Here is a 15,425-nt window from a genome sequence, read left to right as displayed (position 1 = left end):
TTTTTTTGTTTTACTTTAGTTTAATAAATAGTGTGTGGATATCAAACCATATGCCAATAGTGATAATTGATGAAGATATTTTTCGCTAAAGTGGATATATACGGAGTCACGCGTGGGATCTGATTTGTGGTTAATTGAAAAAATAAGTAGTGTATTTAGACCTAATTAATTTTGCACTTCAATGTTTTAACTTTTTTATAATTGTACACTCATTCGTGCGAAATTTGTATAAATTACATACTAAACATATGATATACTCCTACAATTCTATCATTCGATGATACTCACAAATGATGCTTAAAGTAATGTAGCATATCATATTTTTATTACTAATATTTAGAAGCCAACAAATTACAAATGTGCAGCTGCTGCTGAATTTAATTCAAAATTAGGGCTGGTTATTCGGCCGTAACATATCATATTTTTATTACTAATATTTAGAAGCCAACAAATTACAAATGTGCAAGTGCTTCTGAATTTAATTCGAAATTAGGGCTGGTTATTCGGTTGGTTCGGTTAAAAACCGAACCGAAAAGTCGGTTAACCGACAAAAACTTCAGCCTATATAAAAAACCGAAACTAAACCAATATAAAATCGGTTACCAAATTAACCGATCGGTTCGAAATGATAGCATATCATACATTTATCTTTTTTCTATTTTTATAAATGTGGGCTGGTACTGAATTTAATTTGAAAATATCATTTAGATCTTATTTGAATAGTACTTCAATATTTTCATAATAATATGATGATTCGTTGAACAAAATATTGAATAGATTAGATATATTTTGTCAAATTCGAAAAAAAAAATCTTAGTATTATAATTCTTTTCTCATATTTTATAAATTTTACTAGTATAGTACTAATGTACTATCAGTGGATGGCAATGGCAACCCTACTCTTTAACAAACTTCAAGCAACTTCGCTTCCATCCATGTTTAATTTTTAATTGCTTAGTATATATCAGTGAATAACAACCGACTCTTGTAACAAACTTCAAACAACTTTGCTTCTATCCATGGTTAATTGCAATTTGCAGACATGAGTTGCGTCAATCAACCTGATTAACTAAATAGATTAGATCTGAATGAAGGTAGTTGTGCATAAATGGCGTACGTTTATAATAGCTTTTATGTAGAGGATTTCCTCATTTCGAACATTAATTAAGAGTCAACATCTACTTGAATTTCATCAAATATAAAAACTTATTGAGTCACGTCGACTAATAAAACAAGCAACCAAAATTGTGGGTTAGTCAAATTATTTAAAACGTTCACACTTTACCATGTCTAAATCTAATAACAGAATAATTTCATTATTTATACACCATCAAATTTCACTCTCATTTCAAGAAGGCGCTGCAATGACGAAAATCTTGTCCACAAGTTTGCTTGCCACAATCTTGATCGCTTTCATTGTTCTCGATTCTTCCATTGTTGCATCAGCCTCGTCTATAACAGGTGATGTCTAAAATTCAAAATTTGAGTTATTTGTCTTGTATTTTCTATTCTGCGTTTGAAAATGTTTTATCAAAATTTTGTACTCCTTGAGTTCATTGAGTTAGTAATATTTTGTGGTATGATATAGATCGGGAATCGTTTTGTGCAAGGAAATTGTTCGGTAGTTGCTTGAAGCACTCGATGAATTATAAAGGGCTACTGCCATCGTGTGGCATCGGGTTGAGACGGGCGCTTAGCCCACCTCCCCCGCCTCAACACAGTGAATCGCCGCCGATAATGTAATAGAACTATGAAGATGGTGTTTATGACAGAGGAATCAGGGTAATGTAAAATGTATTACAACATGGATTTCTCGTGATCCTAAAAATCTTATAAGATTTGGCAGTTTCTTCGTGTATAGTTCGTGGTCAACATTATTAAATCATTTCTTGACTTTAATGTGATATTTAACCAATAATTTATAATTATACATTTATACCACCACTTTTTTCAAGATAAGTATAGCTTTTATATAGGCTAGGTTGGTTCAGTCCGGCCCAAGTCTACGAAGCAGATAATCTTTCAATATATTTGGGCTCAGTCCAGATCAATTTAGGTCCACTTAACAAGCGGTTAGGATGATCTAGACTAGGTCAATATATTTTTATGCAGTTATTAAATATCTTAATAATAATATAAATAAAAATAGTTATATTTTGAGAATTAAATTATTTATGAGATTTTATATATATATTTTTTATTGTAGCTCATATATATCTTCATTAGATGATTTTAGAATTACATAAAATATTACTCTTCTGTCAAGTCACATTTAATTTTTACTATAAATGGTAAGTAGGTCTCATATCACACTAACTTACTTCACTCACATGTTATTATAAAATTAATATAAAAAAGTAGATCTCATATTCCACTAACTTTTCTAACTCATTAGAGCATCCGCATCGCGGCTCGATGCGGTCTCGGTCTTGTCTCGACGAGACGAGCTGGCATTGAGACGGCGATGCGGCATGCATCTCGTCTCTTCGAGACGAGCCAACTCGTCGCGCGTCGCGCACGGAAGAGGCCGGCCTCGAGCTGTCTCGCCACGAGCACTAGCGGATGGCGTGACGCCCACTCGCCGGCCCGCGAGTGGACGTCGATTTATGACGTCATAAATTTATTTATTTTTTTAAAAATTGAAAATTCGAATTTAAAACGGTAAAATGACCGTTGCAAATGGTGCAATGGTCGAATTTTTCAAAAAAAAATTTCTTTTATTATTCTATAAATACTCCATTCCTCTTCCATTCTCCATTTTAATTATGTATTTTTAATTTTTTTAGGATTTTAATTATGTACTCCCTCCCGTTCCATAGTAATAGGGGCGTTTTTCCATTTCCGTCTGTTCCATAGTAATAGAGTCATTTCCCTTTTTAGTAAAAGTCAACACATTTTTCCACACCTACTTTACTCTCTCTTACTTTTTTCTCACTTCATCTCTCTACCTTTTTCATTTTTCACTTTATTCTCTTTTTATTTAACTCACCTAACACAATTTTTCTTAATCTCTGTGCCGAAAAGTTTTGCCTCCATTACTATGGAACGGAGGGAGTATTTTTTTAAATTTTTTAGGCCTTTAAATTGTAATTTTTATTTTATTTAATGAAGTGTGTTTTTATTAATTGAATTTGTTGGAATTAAAAATAAAAAATGAAATTGAATGAATAGTTAAGAGATGAGATGGTTAAGAGATGAAGGGATGCAGGTACTGTCTCTTAGTTAAGAGCTTGGGTAAAAAGTACAGTGGGGCTCATAAATAGTGAAGAGATGGAACGGTTAAGAGACGGATAAGAGACAGGGATGCGGATGGCCTTATTCTTTACCTTTCTTAAAATCAGTGCCCACACCAAATGTGACTCCTATTGTGAGATGGAGGGGATACATTAATGTTTATTACATAAATATAGATAATTAAATTTATCTTATTGCATATATTTTGAGTACTTCAAAATTCAAGGAGGAATATTGAAAAATATAAATTAATATTACAATTTAGGATACAAATAATTAAAAATTATCTTCATACTTGGGTTGGTATTTGTAGTTGTGAGCCTTATTTGAGTTTTGAGTCAACTTCAACGAAAAAGCTAGCTCAAGCTCACTACGTTTACTATTGGATTGGTTCAACCCGGACCAGTTGACATATGTAATGCCAAGCGAGTTGCAAAACTCAAATTAGAAAAAAAAAATTGAATCAGCACACTAATAATAAAATTTTAAAGAATCATTTAATCAACAATATTGACAACAAATGTGATCATTTTACTTCGGTGGATTTATCTGACGGCCTAAATACAAAGCCAATTGAATCTTAAATATGACAAATGATTGATCATTTGCTCCACTAACTTTTTTTTTTGATAGACAATGTCACTTGATATAGTGAGTGAATTTGCCAAAAATAAAAGAAATTAAATTTAATAATTATGGGAGTAGATAAAAAATACATGAATGTGTGAAGAATGAAATGGGAAATTGAAATATTATAGATAAAATCTCTGAATTATGAATTTTAATTAATAGAATAATTAGTGCACGCCACTATACTCTCTATGAATGCCCCGCGAGAAATGTGCTCTATCCCCCACGTCGAGGTCTAGAACTCTAGGCACAACAATTCTTGCTAAATTATTCACAGAACATGGTTGGGTGACTGGGTCTTTTTGCAATGCAGTCTTTTCTAGCAAGTCAAATCTAGATTTAGACCATATGAAACTATGCTGCAACGCCTGAATGTCGTTGCCCAGCATGTTCATGGCGCCATTTAATCGCTTTATTTTAACTATTTAAGCAATTTTACAAGTGTATGAGGTTAGTATACTAATGTCAAGCAAGTGTACCGTATTCCACATAGACTAATATATCAACCTAAATATTACTCCCTCCGTCCATGAAAATTCGTCCCGGTTTGACCGGGCACGAGTTTTAAGAAATGTGATGGAAAGTGAGTTGAAAAAGTTAGTGGATTGTGGGTCCTACTTTTATATATTAGTTTTATAATAAAATGTGAGTATGAATGAGTTAGTGGAATATGAGGTCCACTACCAAAACTGGTAAAAGTGAAATGGGACAAATTTTGGAGGATGGACGGAAATGGAAAAATGGGACAAATTTTGGTGGACGGAGGGAGTAGTAAATATACCATAAACAATCTCACCCAAATACTTACAAACAAATAGAATTTAGTTTTTTTTTCGTAACCATACTAATTTAACCACTTCAAATTAAAATCAAATATAAATAAACAACATGATGATTAGGAGTGAGCAAAAATATCGAAAACCGAACCAAACCGAAATTTTGAAATTCGGTTCGATTTAAAAAATTAAGAAATTTCGGTATTTTCGGTTCGGTTCGGGCAAAAAAAATGAAAAATCGAATTATATTTAAAATATAGTATTATATATATTTATTCTATTAATATAATATATTAAATTATATACATAATATATATTCTTTTAACACATTTTATATAATATGTATTATATATTAATTTTATATTATATATTTATATTCTATTAGTATATAAATTAATATATATATATATACATATAGATACTCATATTTTTTTCAGTTTTGTATGAAAGTTTTGATTTTTCAGTTTTGTTCGGTTTTCCGGTTTCATTTTTTCGGGTTCGGTTCGGTTTGGGTTTTGAACAAAATTTGGTTTTTCGGGTTTGGTTCGGTTTTGGCAAAAACCCGAACTGAAACCTGAATGCTCACCCCTAGTGATGATGTGAAAAAATGATATAAGATGAATATAAAATTCTAGGATACAATGCACAAATTTTAACTATTATCCAATCAATTTCCCTTACTGTCTCTAGAGCTGCTAGATCGGTCACTTTATTAAATTAAACTCCATCTCTAGTTGATAATATGTAGATTATAAATTAGGATCAAAGTCCCATTTAAATACATAATGTCTAACTTCCAAAATCTCTAAAACCAAAAAAATCCCCATGTAAAACCCCAATTCTCCCAAGTTCTATTGATCAAAGTGGGAATATTCTTAAATCTAGGTTATTATTATTTCATCTCGATCATTTTAATTAACCTAGCAATAATCAAGAGGTACTTCAATTTGATGAAAGAGGAACAAGAATAAATTAACAACTATAAAGAACAAGATAATAAATAAATTAGTTGGATAAATAGCACTCTATTCGATTCTTGAAAAGTATAAACTATTTTCTTATAAGTCAGTTTCTGAAAAGTATGAACTTTCAAGATTTTGATATAGTTAAACATCACATTACTCCTAGAAATAATTTTATTTACAACTTTTCATTACACTACAGTACTAATGACATGGAGCCCACTTCCCACTAACACTACTTATACTACTACCTCCGTCCTTCAAATATTAACACACTTTGACCCGACACGGGTTTTAAGAAATGTAATGGAAAGTGAGTTGAAAAAGTTGGTGGGATGGGAGTCCTACTTTTAAAGTATTGATTTTATAATAAAATGTGAGTAAGAATGAGTTAGTGGAATATGAAGTCCACTACTAAAAATGGTAAAAAGTGAAGTGTGTCAAACTTTAAGGGACATGCCGAAATGGTAAACTATGTCAAACTTTTAGGGCCGGAGATAGTACTCCCTCCGTCCCGGCTAAGATGACACATTCCTTAGCCGGCATGAGGTTTTAGGAATAATTGGTTAATGTGTTTAATTGGAGAGAGAAAATGTGGGTGGAAGTATTAAAATAGAGAGAGAAAGAAAGGTGAATATTTTAATAGGGGTGGAAAAAAGTGCTTGAGTGTATTAATTGGAGAGAGAAAGTTTCCAAATAAGGAAATGTGTCATCTTGGTTGGGACAAATTAAAAAGGAAAACGTGTCATCTTAAGCGGGACGGAGGGAGTAACTTTTATCTCTCTCTTACTTTGTCAATTACTCCTCCGTCCACCATTACTTGACACGGTTTGACCCGGCACGGGTTTTAAGAAATGTAATGGAAAGTGTGTTGAAAAAGTTGGTGGGATGTGAGTCCTACTTTTAAAGTATTAGTTTTATAATAAATGTGAGTAGGAATGAGTTAGTGGAATATGTGGTCCACTACCAAAAATTGAAAAAGTGAAGTGTGTCAAGTAATGGGGATGGACCAAAATGGCAACCTGTGTCAAGTAACGAGGGACGGAGGGAATACTATATATTAAAGTTCGTACCAAACCAACTATTTATACTTTTTATATACGGCTGGAGTATATAATTAATGCATATTTGCTAAGAATCCTAAAAAAAAATTTTAGTTCCTCATGTTTATAGCTAAAGCAATGTCTAAAACAATTAATCCGGTGACCAAATCTTTGTTACATGCCAACATCCAAGTCATTTTATACCACTTGTATGAAACAAGACGTTATAGTAGTATCGCCAGATGAGACAACATTAATGTTTTCGTTGGTGGAAAGATGCATAAATGTTCAGATTTGGACATACAAATAAAATGGAAAAGAATAGTAAATTCCAGTTGCCTAAACAAAAAATTGGAAAAAATCCAAATTATTACAAAATCGGAATGCCGCAGTCTTGAAACTGACACTTTTAACAACTTCCCTCTTCACGCGGCGGTAGCCACCTCAACTGCCCCCAAAATGTCGCCCATTTCGCCGCCCCAATCCGTTCCATCATTCTCGTCCAAATCGCCCAGCAAAACCCTAACCACAGCCCCCAATTCCACCCGCTCCTGTAACAGGATTCACTGCGAGCTCAAGAAAGCTTCCGCGGCTCCTCAGAAATGGACAATTGATTGCGTCTCTTCAACAGACCCAATTCACATCATCCTCAAACCCCCGAATTCGGCCTTACTCCCTTCGCCTATGGATTCGTCGCTCAAGAATTCTAAGAGGGTTTGCCTCTTTTACTGCTCCGAGATGAGGGACCTCGCTGAGAGAATTGCTTCCGAGTCCGACGCAATTGAGCTTCGCAGCATTACTTGGAGGTGAACATTCTCTAATTTGAGGGGAATTTCCATGTCTTTCTTCGATTTTAGGGATGAATGTTTGCAGCATTTGATGCGATTAGTTTCTATAGTGATCTTAATTGGGCTGAATTTGGAAATTGCTTTCGAGCTGAGTAACTTTGGAATCATGCAATGATAAATTTATGTTCTTTAAGGATTTTGGATATTGAATGTATATTATGTTAATGCTAAATTGAAGAATGGAATGCGTTTACTATAAATTTGAGAATTTGGAGAAGCTGAGAACCGTTGATAGTAAATAGAAAAATACTCTCTCGGATTCTTGAGAAAACACACTGGACAAGCTGATCTGAGGCAGTAAAGCATGGTAAACTCCTGTATATGTTAGCGATGAGCAAAAAAGTCAGATGCTAAATATGATTGTCTTATCAGATAGTTTACATCAACCAGGACATTTGCAGATGGATTTCCGAATTTGTTCATATCCAATGCTCAAGGAGTTCGTGGACAGCATGTGGCATTCCTTGCTTCATTCAGCTCTCCTGGGGTTATTTTCGAGCAATTGTCAATCATCTATGCTCTGCCGAGACTATTTGTCTCATCCTTTACTCTCATCCTGCCATTTTTCCCTACGGGCACTTCTGAGAGAATGGAGGATGAAGGAGATGTTGCCACAGCATTCACGCTTGCGAGGATCTTGTCCAATATTCCTATATCAATGGGTGGACCTGCCAGTTTAGTGATTTTCGATATCCATGCTTTACAGGTGGGCACATATCTATGTTTCTATCATCTGTCTTCAGGGTGTTGTTAATGTTTATTTTGAGCTCAGTGTAACCATTTTGTTCTTTATATTACAGGAGAGATTTTACTTTGGTGATAATGTTTTACCCTGCTTCGAAAGTGGTATACCATTGCTCCTGAATAGGCTACAATCGCTTCCTGACTCTGATAATGTAATATTTCATCTTGTTTTATGGACCGTTCATGCTTCTTATCTCATTTCTGGGTCACTTGCCTTTCAACCAAACTTTTTTCTTCATTTTTGCTTTTAACCATAACTCTGCTTAAATGGAAGTGAACTGATTTTTCCGGATATGTAATTTGTGAGCCCTGTGGAAACCTCAATCACAGAAAGTCCGATAGTTACTTTCACTTCGATTAATTACCTGTTTAATTTCCTTTTTCCAGATAACAATAGCCTTTCCTGATGATGGTGCATGGAAACGGTTTCACAAGCAGCTGCAGCACTTCCCAATGGTAATGCTCTTTGTTATGGATGTTCAACATTCTCTTACCATCCTCATTAAGTCCACAAACTGTTTAAAATCATCTACAATTCATTTATACTTTACAGTTTCTGCGATATCAAATTCCTGAAATGACAGTGGTCTGCTATTTATAGTACTCAATAAAGTTAAGCACACACACGTACAGGTACAGACACAGATATTAGTTACAACCACCTAATATTATGCCGAGTATGCATTTATCTTTATGGAGTTGCAGTACTTTATTGGTGTATGTGAAGACTATGATACGAGTAAAGCATCAGTCGAAAATGAGTGTCTACTTTGTGGCTATTTTATCCTACTCCTTGTTTATTTTGTTTGCATTTCTAGTAACACAAAGTTGTCCTTGTTGTGACTATTTATCTGGCGATATGACATAATAAAGCTAGTTAGGATATAAGCATGTTATCGTGATAGGCGTGGCTAATGTCACGGTGTCATTGTACAGAATTATGCTTTCTAGACATAGTTGTGCTACCAGATGTTATTGTGTAAGCCTGCCTTAGTTTTGATTCGTGAGATATCAACTAAAGGGTGTGAACGATGGTTCCGTATGTTGTCCCACATACGTCTGGCATACTTGCAAAGCTGGATTCTGTCTATTCAATCAATTCCAATGGAGTTATTATTTTTCATGTTTATCTTACAAAGCTTAAGTAGTGTGGCATATTTGCTCTTTGGGCGAGAAATAGTGAAAACATCTCTTTAGTTGCCGCCATATTATGCAATTCCTTCATAAATTATGTTACGTTTCTTAGAATAACACAACCACGATGAACTAATGGGAAAACTTGCTTGATCCATGGCAGGTTGTTTGTGCTAAAGTAAGAGAAGGTGATCAACGAATTGTAAGAATCAAGGAGGGTGACCCGAAGGGACGTCATGTTGTGATAGTGGATGACCTTGTCCAGTCTGGTGGCACGCTGATAGAGTGTCAGGTGAGGAGTTATCCTTCCGGATGAACTTATCATTGTCTTTTGGGATATTTTACTCTGTGGGGAACAATGTTACCCAAATTCTACTAGAAGCTGATAGTTCTCCCGTTGAAGATTTTCCCTTTTTATTAGAGTTTTCAAATGAAAATATGCAGAAAGAGAAGTTTGTTAGTATAATATTAATTTACTTATTTTACGATAAGAGTCTCTTTGTTCCTACAGAAAGTGTTGGCCAAACATGGAGCTACCAAAATAAGTGCTTACGTGACGCATGGAATCTTTCCAAATAAGTCATGGCAACGGTTTAACCATGACAAAGGAGGTAATCATAACCAAAGTTTTCATCTTATATGCTCTATATTTACTTGTATATTTATGCCGTCCCGTCATTTGCTACAGATGGCGTCTGTGGTTAGTGCAAGGGAGAACTATTTATCTAATTCATCCTCTATTTACATTTGTTGGTTGAGATAAGCTATGAAGGTTGTCAATTTGCAAATTATGGAGGTTTTTACATTGAGTGATAATCCAAGTTAATCCACTGTTTATTTTGATGGATTGATTAATATTGAACTTGTTTGACCATCTTAGCTTTCAAATACTCAATCCTACTCTGTTTTATCAATTTATCCTCTCGTTCAAAGTAAACGTCTCTCAAGTTTCTGCATTTATACATTCACATTTGTTCGACTCTTCATCTGAAGATCACTGTGTTTGATACTTTAGGCAACCCCGAGAATGGGATGGCTTACTTTTGGATCACAGACTCATGCCCGGAGACGGTGAAGCAGGTAAAGAACAAGCCCCCCTTCGAGGTCATAAGTCTTGCAGCTGCCATAGCATCTGCACTCCATATTTAGGAGTGGTGTGAGGTCACATTTTCGTACAAGAATCTCTTCACTGCATCTTAGTTATAGAGATTTTGACCGAAAGCTAAATTGGCTAAGCTGTCTCGTGTAATAGTTCCCAAAAATATGTTTCTAGTTTTGTTCTATTTATGTGTAGAATAATTTTGAGAATTCGATGTCTTAATAATGAACAAAAGGGTGCAGGTTGTTGTTTTCTTTGATAATTCACCTTATAATTGCTGCATTTATGCTACTGTATCATTTAAATTAAATGGCTAATGGCTGGAAAATACATTAACGCCCAACTCGGATCTTTACCCTCAACTTTTGAGAGTGATATAATTGATTCAATTTCACTATTGAAAAAAAAAAAAAAAACTTTGAGAGGTCAAGTATGAATTTTTAGTTAATAGCTAATTTTTCACATTAAAGTATTCCAAAAAAATTAAATTCTATGTAGTGTATGAGTACAAATTTTAAATTACGTAGAGATGACACGCCAAAAAGACGTATTTGATGGTAAATTGAGTGGTTTTTTTGTTTAATTGAATTTTCTAATGTATTATATGAGGAGTCATTTTGGACACGCTAAAGTTTGTGTTTTTTCACTACATTCAAAGTTGATAATAAAGACCCGAAAGCCTATAGTTGATGTGATTTCTGGCTAATAGCCCTAAATCTAATTACTATGAAAACAGTTATTTTCCACAGGTAAACCGTTAGTATGCAAACAAAAAAAAAATACTAACAAACAAAATGTTCAGAATTTATTTCCAGACCCTTGATAGGAAGAACTTATATTCGTAAAACTACAACACTCTTCCTCGTGTGTTTTTGTGGATAATTTTTTTTTGGGTTTTTGGCTTTTTAAACCAAAACCTTTCCCCGAATTCCGGTTTTTCTCATGAACTATGAGATTTGTTTTTAAAACCACGAACTTTCATTTCGTTAGGATTTTCCCCTGGCGGGTCAACGACAAAACCCGAGTTGTCTACATATCAATTTTAATCCTATTTGTCACTAAATTGATTACTTGGATACTATTTGGCACAATAATACATACACTCACAATTACTCCCTCCGTCCCAATAAATATGAAACATTTGGTTTCTGGCACAGGATTTTATGTAAGTGTTATTTTGTGAGTTAATGAAGAGAGAGTAAAGTATGAGAGAGAGAGGTAGAGAGAGTGATGTTTCCATTTTAGGAAACGTTTCATTTTTAGTGGGACAACCCAAAAAGGAAAACGTTGCATTTCTAGTGGGACAGAGGGAGTATTACATAACAAATGACAACTTTTGAATAAACAAAACACAACTTTAACATTTTGAATTATGCTATTCGGGTCGGAAATGTGTTATTTGGGTCGGGTTGGGAAAATCCTAACGAAATGAAAGTTCGTGGTTTTAAAAACAAATTTCATAGTTCATGGGAAAAACCGGAATTCGGGGAAAGATTTTGGTTTAAAAAGCCAAAAACCCTTTTTTTTTCATCCTTAAACAAGAAGTGAAAGGATAGGATTCTAATAGAAACATTGCTTCGTTTAGACTCTATGGGACTTGTTTATGTAGCCTAAAAGCCTTTTAAGGGCCTTACCACTATCAACAGCTTCTCGAGCTCTCTCCAGAGCTGAAGATACATCTTCTGCACCATCACATCCCAGCAAATGATCGACCATCCCAGCATTTAACACAATCCGGTCATACGCTGGACCCTTCTCACCACGCAGAGCTGACAGCCCTAATTCTATATTCCTTGTGACCTGCAGTAGTTGAGTACATTAGTCGAATGTGGTGGTTAGTAACTCATGGCTGTTTTAGCTTTCATGACGAAGCTATACTGGAAGAACCATACTGAACTGTGTCAGAGAGAGAGAGAGAGAGAGAGAGATTACAGATCGATCAGTTCTTGGAGTATCAGTTGGTTCAAAGCCATAATCCTGGGCATTTACAACGATGTTGAAACTCTCGCGTGATACTCCTATATTAAAACAAAGAGCAGTATTTATTAACTAATAACTACTACTAGCATGTACATCTGCGACTTGTAAAGAATATCAGTCCTGGAGCTTGATCAATCTAATGACAGGCTCTTCATTCATTTCATTAATAATCAAATTTATTTAATTAGTTAAGTTTTATGACTATATATTTATGCAGTTGCATGGAATGGCCTAAAATAAGAAACTGGATATCTAAAAACTAGGGCAGAAAATTGGCAATAGTTACGCACCATCCATGGCCGAATTAGATGTCTCATTGAGTGATCGGAAACCAGAACAGTAATTAACTGACAGTCCCTTTGATGCACTTGCTGATTTTAATCTGGTAGTCATTGAGAGAGCACCCTCCTCACCCTGAATTATTGTTCAACAATAGATGCATCAAGCAAAGGAAATTGAAGGTATGAACTCAAGAAATTTTTTTAGTGCTCTAGCAACTTTAGTACCTTCACAACCAAGCCAGAGTGGACTCCTCTTCTTCTCATTAGCATCAGAAGTGACTCCTCATAACCTCCATGGTAAAATCCAGCAACAATAGCTTCCTTACCCTTAGCCTAAAAGGTAACCACAGTTCCTAATGACTTTAGCACAACCAGATATGTAAATTGATGTGAACTTATCTTAAGAGGCTTACCCTCACAAGTTGCTGAACTTTTTCAGTAGTTGCCAATGGTGGGCGTTTCTTTATATGTTCTCTCAACTCAATCAACGAATAGCTGTAAAAAAAGGAGATGTTATGCACATGTCCAAAAGGATCAAATATGTAATATGCATAGCACAATAAACAGTTTAAAGCACGCTTCAGGTATAATTGTCAGATTGCCGTACAGAGAAGGTTGGGCTTCTCGCTGACTAATGTAAGCAAAACCAACATCTTCATCCTACACCAAAAAATAAAACAAAAAATGAGGGCATTTAATTGGAATTATTTCCTCAAGCATGTATTTGTTCAATCACAAAAATCATAGGTGGGGGAAGTTGGAGGACCTCTAGTAGCTCTTTTGCCTGCAATGAGTTTAATTGTGTGTTTGCACCCATGAACTTCAGCATTTGCTCTTCCGTAATGCCGCCCTGGAATTCAAGTTTCAAAATAACAGATGCGTAAGCTCTGTGTAAAGTGTTCATTTGAAGAACTATACCCAAACAGTCAAATTTTGAGGATATCATCTACATTGAAGCTATTTTTTAAAAGCAGAGATCATATCCTAATGGAAAAGTAAATAGGATGATGACCTTAGGCGGCATCCAGTCCACACCATGAAGCAAGCAAGATTCACCATAGCAGGATCTAACTGCAGCAACAAAAAGTGTACTCCTGAAAAATCGCGTATTACCATCATAAGGTTCACCGTAATGGGTCAAAGATCTTATGTCAGCAACTGGCGCTGGACCTGAATGAGGACATCAGTAGCAAAAAATGTTTAAAGTCCCTATCAGAGGAAAAAAAGAAAGCAAGGAATATCTCGATTCTGCAAGAATGCTAACTGTGAACATTGGAGAAAATTTACCATATTCATCGTCAAATGCAAGGCAGTATGCTTTTAGCTCGCGATCTGTTTCCCTGTTCATGCGCTGGCCTATCAAAAATGCTGCAAGCAGCGACTCACTTGCAGCTGCTGTTTTCTTGTCTTCGGAACTTAGTGGAAGAACATCTCTCAAAACACCCTGAACTTCCTCATACCCCAAATGACCACCAGCAAGAATTTCCCTGAGGGCACCTACCAGTCTCATCTCGGCAGTCCCATTACCAACAAAAAGAGGACCGATTGAACTACTAACTCCCATAATCGACTGCTCAGGATCAGCTAAAAATATTATATCTGGAGGTAATACGCGCACTAAGTGTGGCCAATAATAGGTCATTGCAGTCCTCTCACCATCACTCCATTGAGTTGGCTCAGGGAAGGCATTTGCTCGGATTGTCATTGCTGCAAAAAACGCTCCAAGCTGTGCTTTGGATACTTCATCTTCACCTTTGAGCTCTCCTTTAACTGCTTTCCGATGTATTGTAAGTTACTAGCCATTTACTAAGACCAACAGAAACTATAGAACTTCATACTTCCATTATTCGATCTGAATTAGTACTAATCTTCTTATCATCACAAATCATTTCACATTTGATATGTTTGTTGAGATGCATAACTAGTTATTTTGAAGCGAACCAATTGAAATCTCAGCTATTCGATCTGAATTACTACTACTAATCTTCTCATCATCACAAAACGTTTTACATTTTACATTTTACATTTTACATAGCAACTTCCACAAAATTGGACAACTAGCATTTAGCACCAAATATAAGATGAAATCCAGAGTTCTAACCTGAGCAAGTCAACTCATATTCAATAAATAACAGAAAACAAAATAACTTGAATTCACCTGATTTTAAAATTGTATCTAGAACCTTAAAGGCTTGCTCTGCATTGAGAGGCTTAGTTTGAGTTGGACCAGTGCAGACCTTCGTCTGCGCGTCCAACACAGTCTGATTCGGCCGCCGCAGCTTCGGATTCCGATACGACGTCGAAATCGCTGGATTCCGGATTTCTGATAGCTCATCGAAGGAGACTGAATCGAGAACAGCTTTGATCGAGAAACAACGCTTAGCCGCTGCAATGGGAAACTGTACGGCAGTTTTTGAAATTCGAATTCCTGGCTTGATTTTGAAGTATGGAATTGGAGTTAGAATTCCATCTGAACTGTATAGCGCTTTCATTTCCGCTCCGTTTTGCGGCGGCGGCGAGCGCGGCGGTGGAATGGATTTGCTTTGGGACGGTCGCCAGAAGTAGTAAAGATGTGCAGTCACCAGTGAGGTGTAGGAGATGACTTTTTTTTATAGTATAGTAGTTAATCAAACATATTTCCCTTTTTCTCTTTTTTTAAATACAACTTGAGGAATTTAAATTATTTTAACCAAC

The 15,425-nt window shown here is 35.4% G+C and overlaps 2 protein-coding genes and 1 long non-coding RNA gene across 4 annotated transcripts; 2 read left to right on the top strand and 1 right to left on the bottom strand.

Moving 5' to 3' along the window:
- Positions 1-1,259: 1,259 nt before the first annotated feature.
- LOC125203320 (uncharacterized) lies at positions 1,260-1,858 on the top strand. The gene is made up of 2 exons (XR_007173342.2): positions 1,260-1,461; positions 1,589-1,858. It is a non-coding gene; the product is annotated as an uncharacterized LOC125203320 (long non-coding RNA).
- A 5,122-nt stretch (positions 1,859-6,980) lies between these two features.
- Positions 6,981-10,724, top strand: PRS3 (phosphoribosyl pyrophosphate (PRPP) synthase 3). Of its 2 annotated transcripts, none has more exons than XM_089059946.1 (7): positions 6,981-7,451; positions 7,884-8,199; positions 8,294-8,389; positions 8,625-8,693; positions 9,535-9,663; positions 9,883-9,982; positions 10,060-10,214. In XM_089059946.1, exons 1-7 carry the CDS (start codon positions 7,105-7,107, stop codon positions 10,074-10,076), a joined length of 1,074 nt encoding a protein of 357 aa, XP_088916072.1. In that variant the 5' UTR covers positions 6,981-7,104; the 3' UTR covers positions 10,077-10,214. The 2 variants fall into 2 exon arrangements, with proteins under 2 accessions (XP_088916072.1, XP_047964239.1); XM_048108282.2 differs by lacking the exon at positions 10,060-10,214 and adding an exon at positions 10,387-10,724 and having other exon boundaries at positions 6,982-7,451.
- Positions 10,725-11,253: 529 nt separating this feature from the next.
- On the bottom strand, positions 11,254-15,346 carry LOC125203486 (anthranilate phosphoribosyltransferase). Its single transcript, XM_048101838.2, has 10 exons — positions 14,890-15,346; positions 14,019-14,501; positions 13,744-13,901; positions 13,498-13,581; positions 13,339-13,391; positions 13,145-13,226; positions 12,957-13,064; positions 12,741-12,864; positions 12,403-12,488; positions 11,254-12,270 (listed from the first exon to the last, which is right to left on the bottom strand). Exons 1-10 carry the CDS (start codon positions 15,221-15,223, stop codon positions 12,052-12,054), a joined length of 1,731 nt encoding a protein of 576 aa, XP_047957795.1. The 5' UTR covers positions 15,224-15,346; the 3' UTR covers positions 11,254-12,051.
- Positions 15,347-15,425: the final 79 nt, after the last annotated feature.

The sequence above is a fragment of the Salvia hispanica genome, chromosome 6 (genome assembly GCF_029641045.1).
Source record: "Salvia hispanica isolate PSC_SH4W2 chromosome 6, Shi_PSC_v1, whole genome shotgun sequence".
Lineage (NCBI taxonomy): Eukaryota > Viridiplantae > Streptophyta > Magnoliopsida > Lamiales > Lamiaceae > Salvia > Salvia hispanica.
This window is presented reverse-complemented; position numbering and strand designations above follow the sequence as displayed.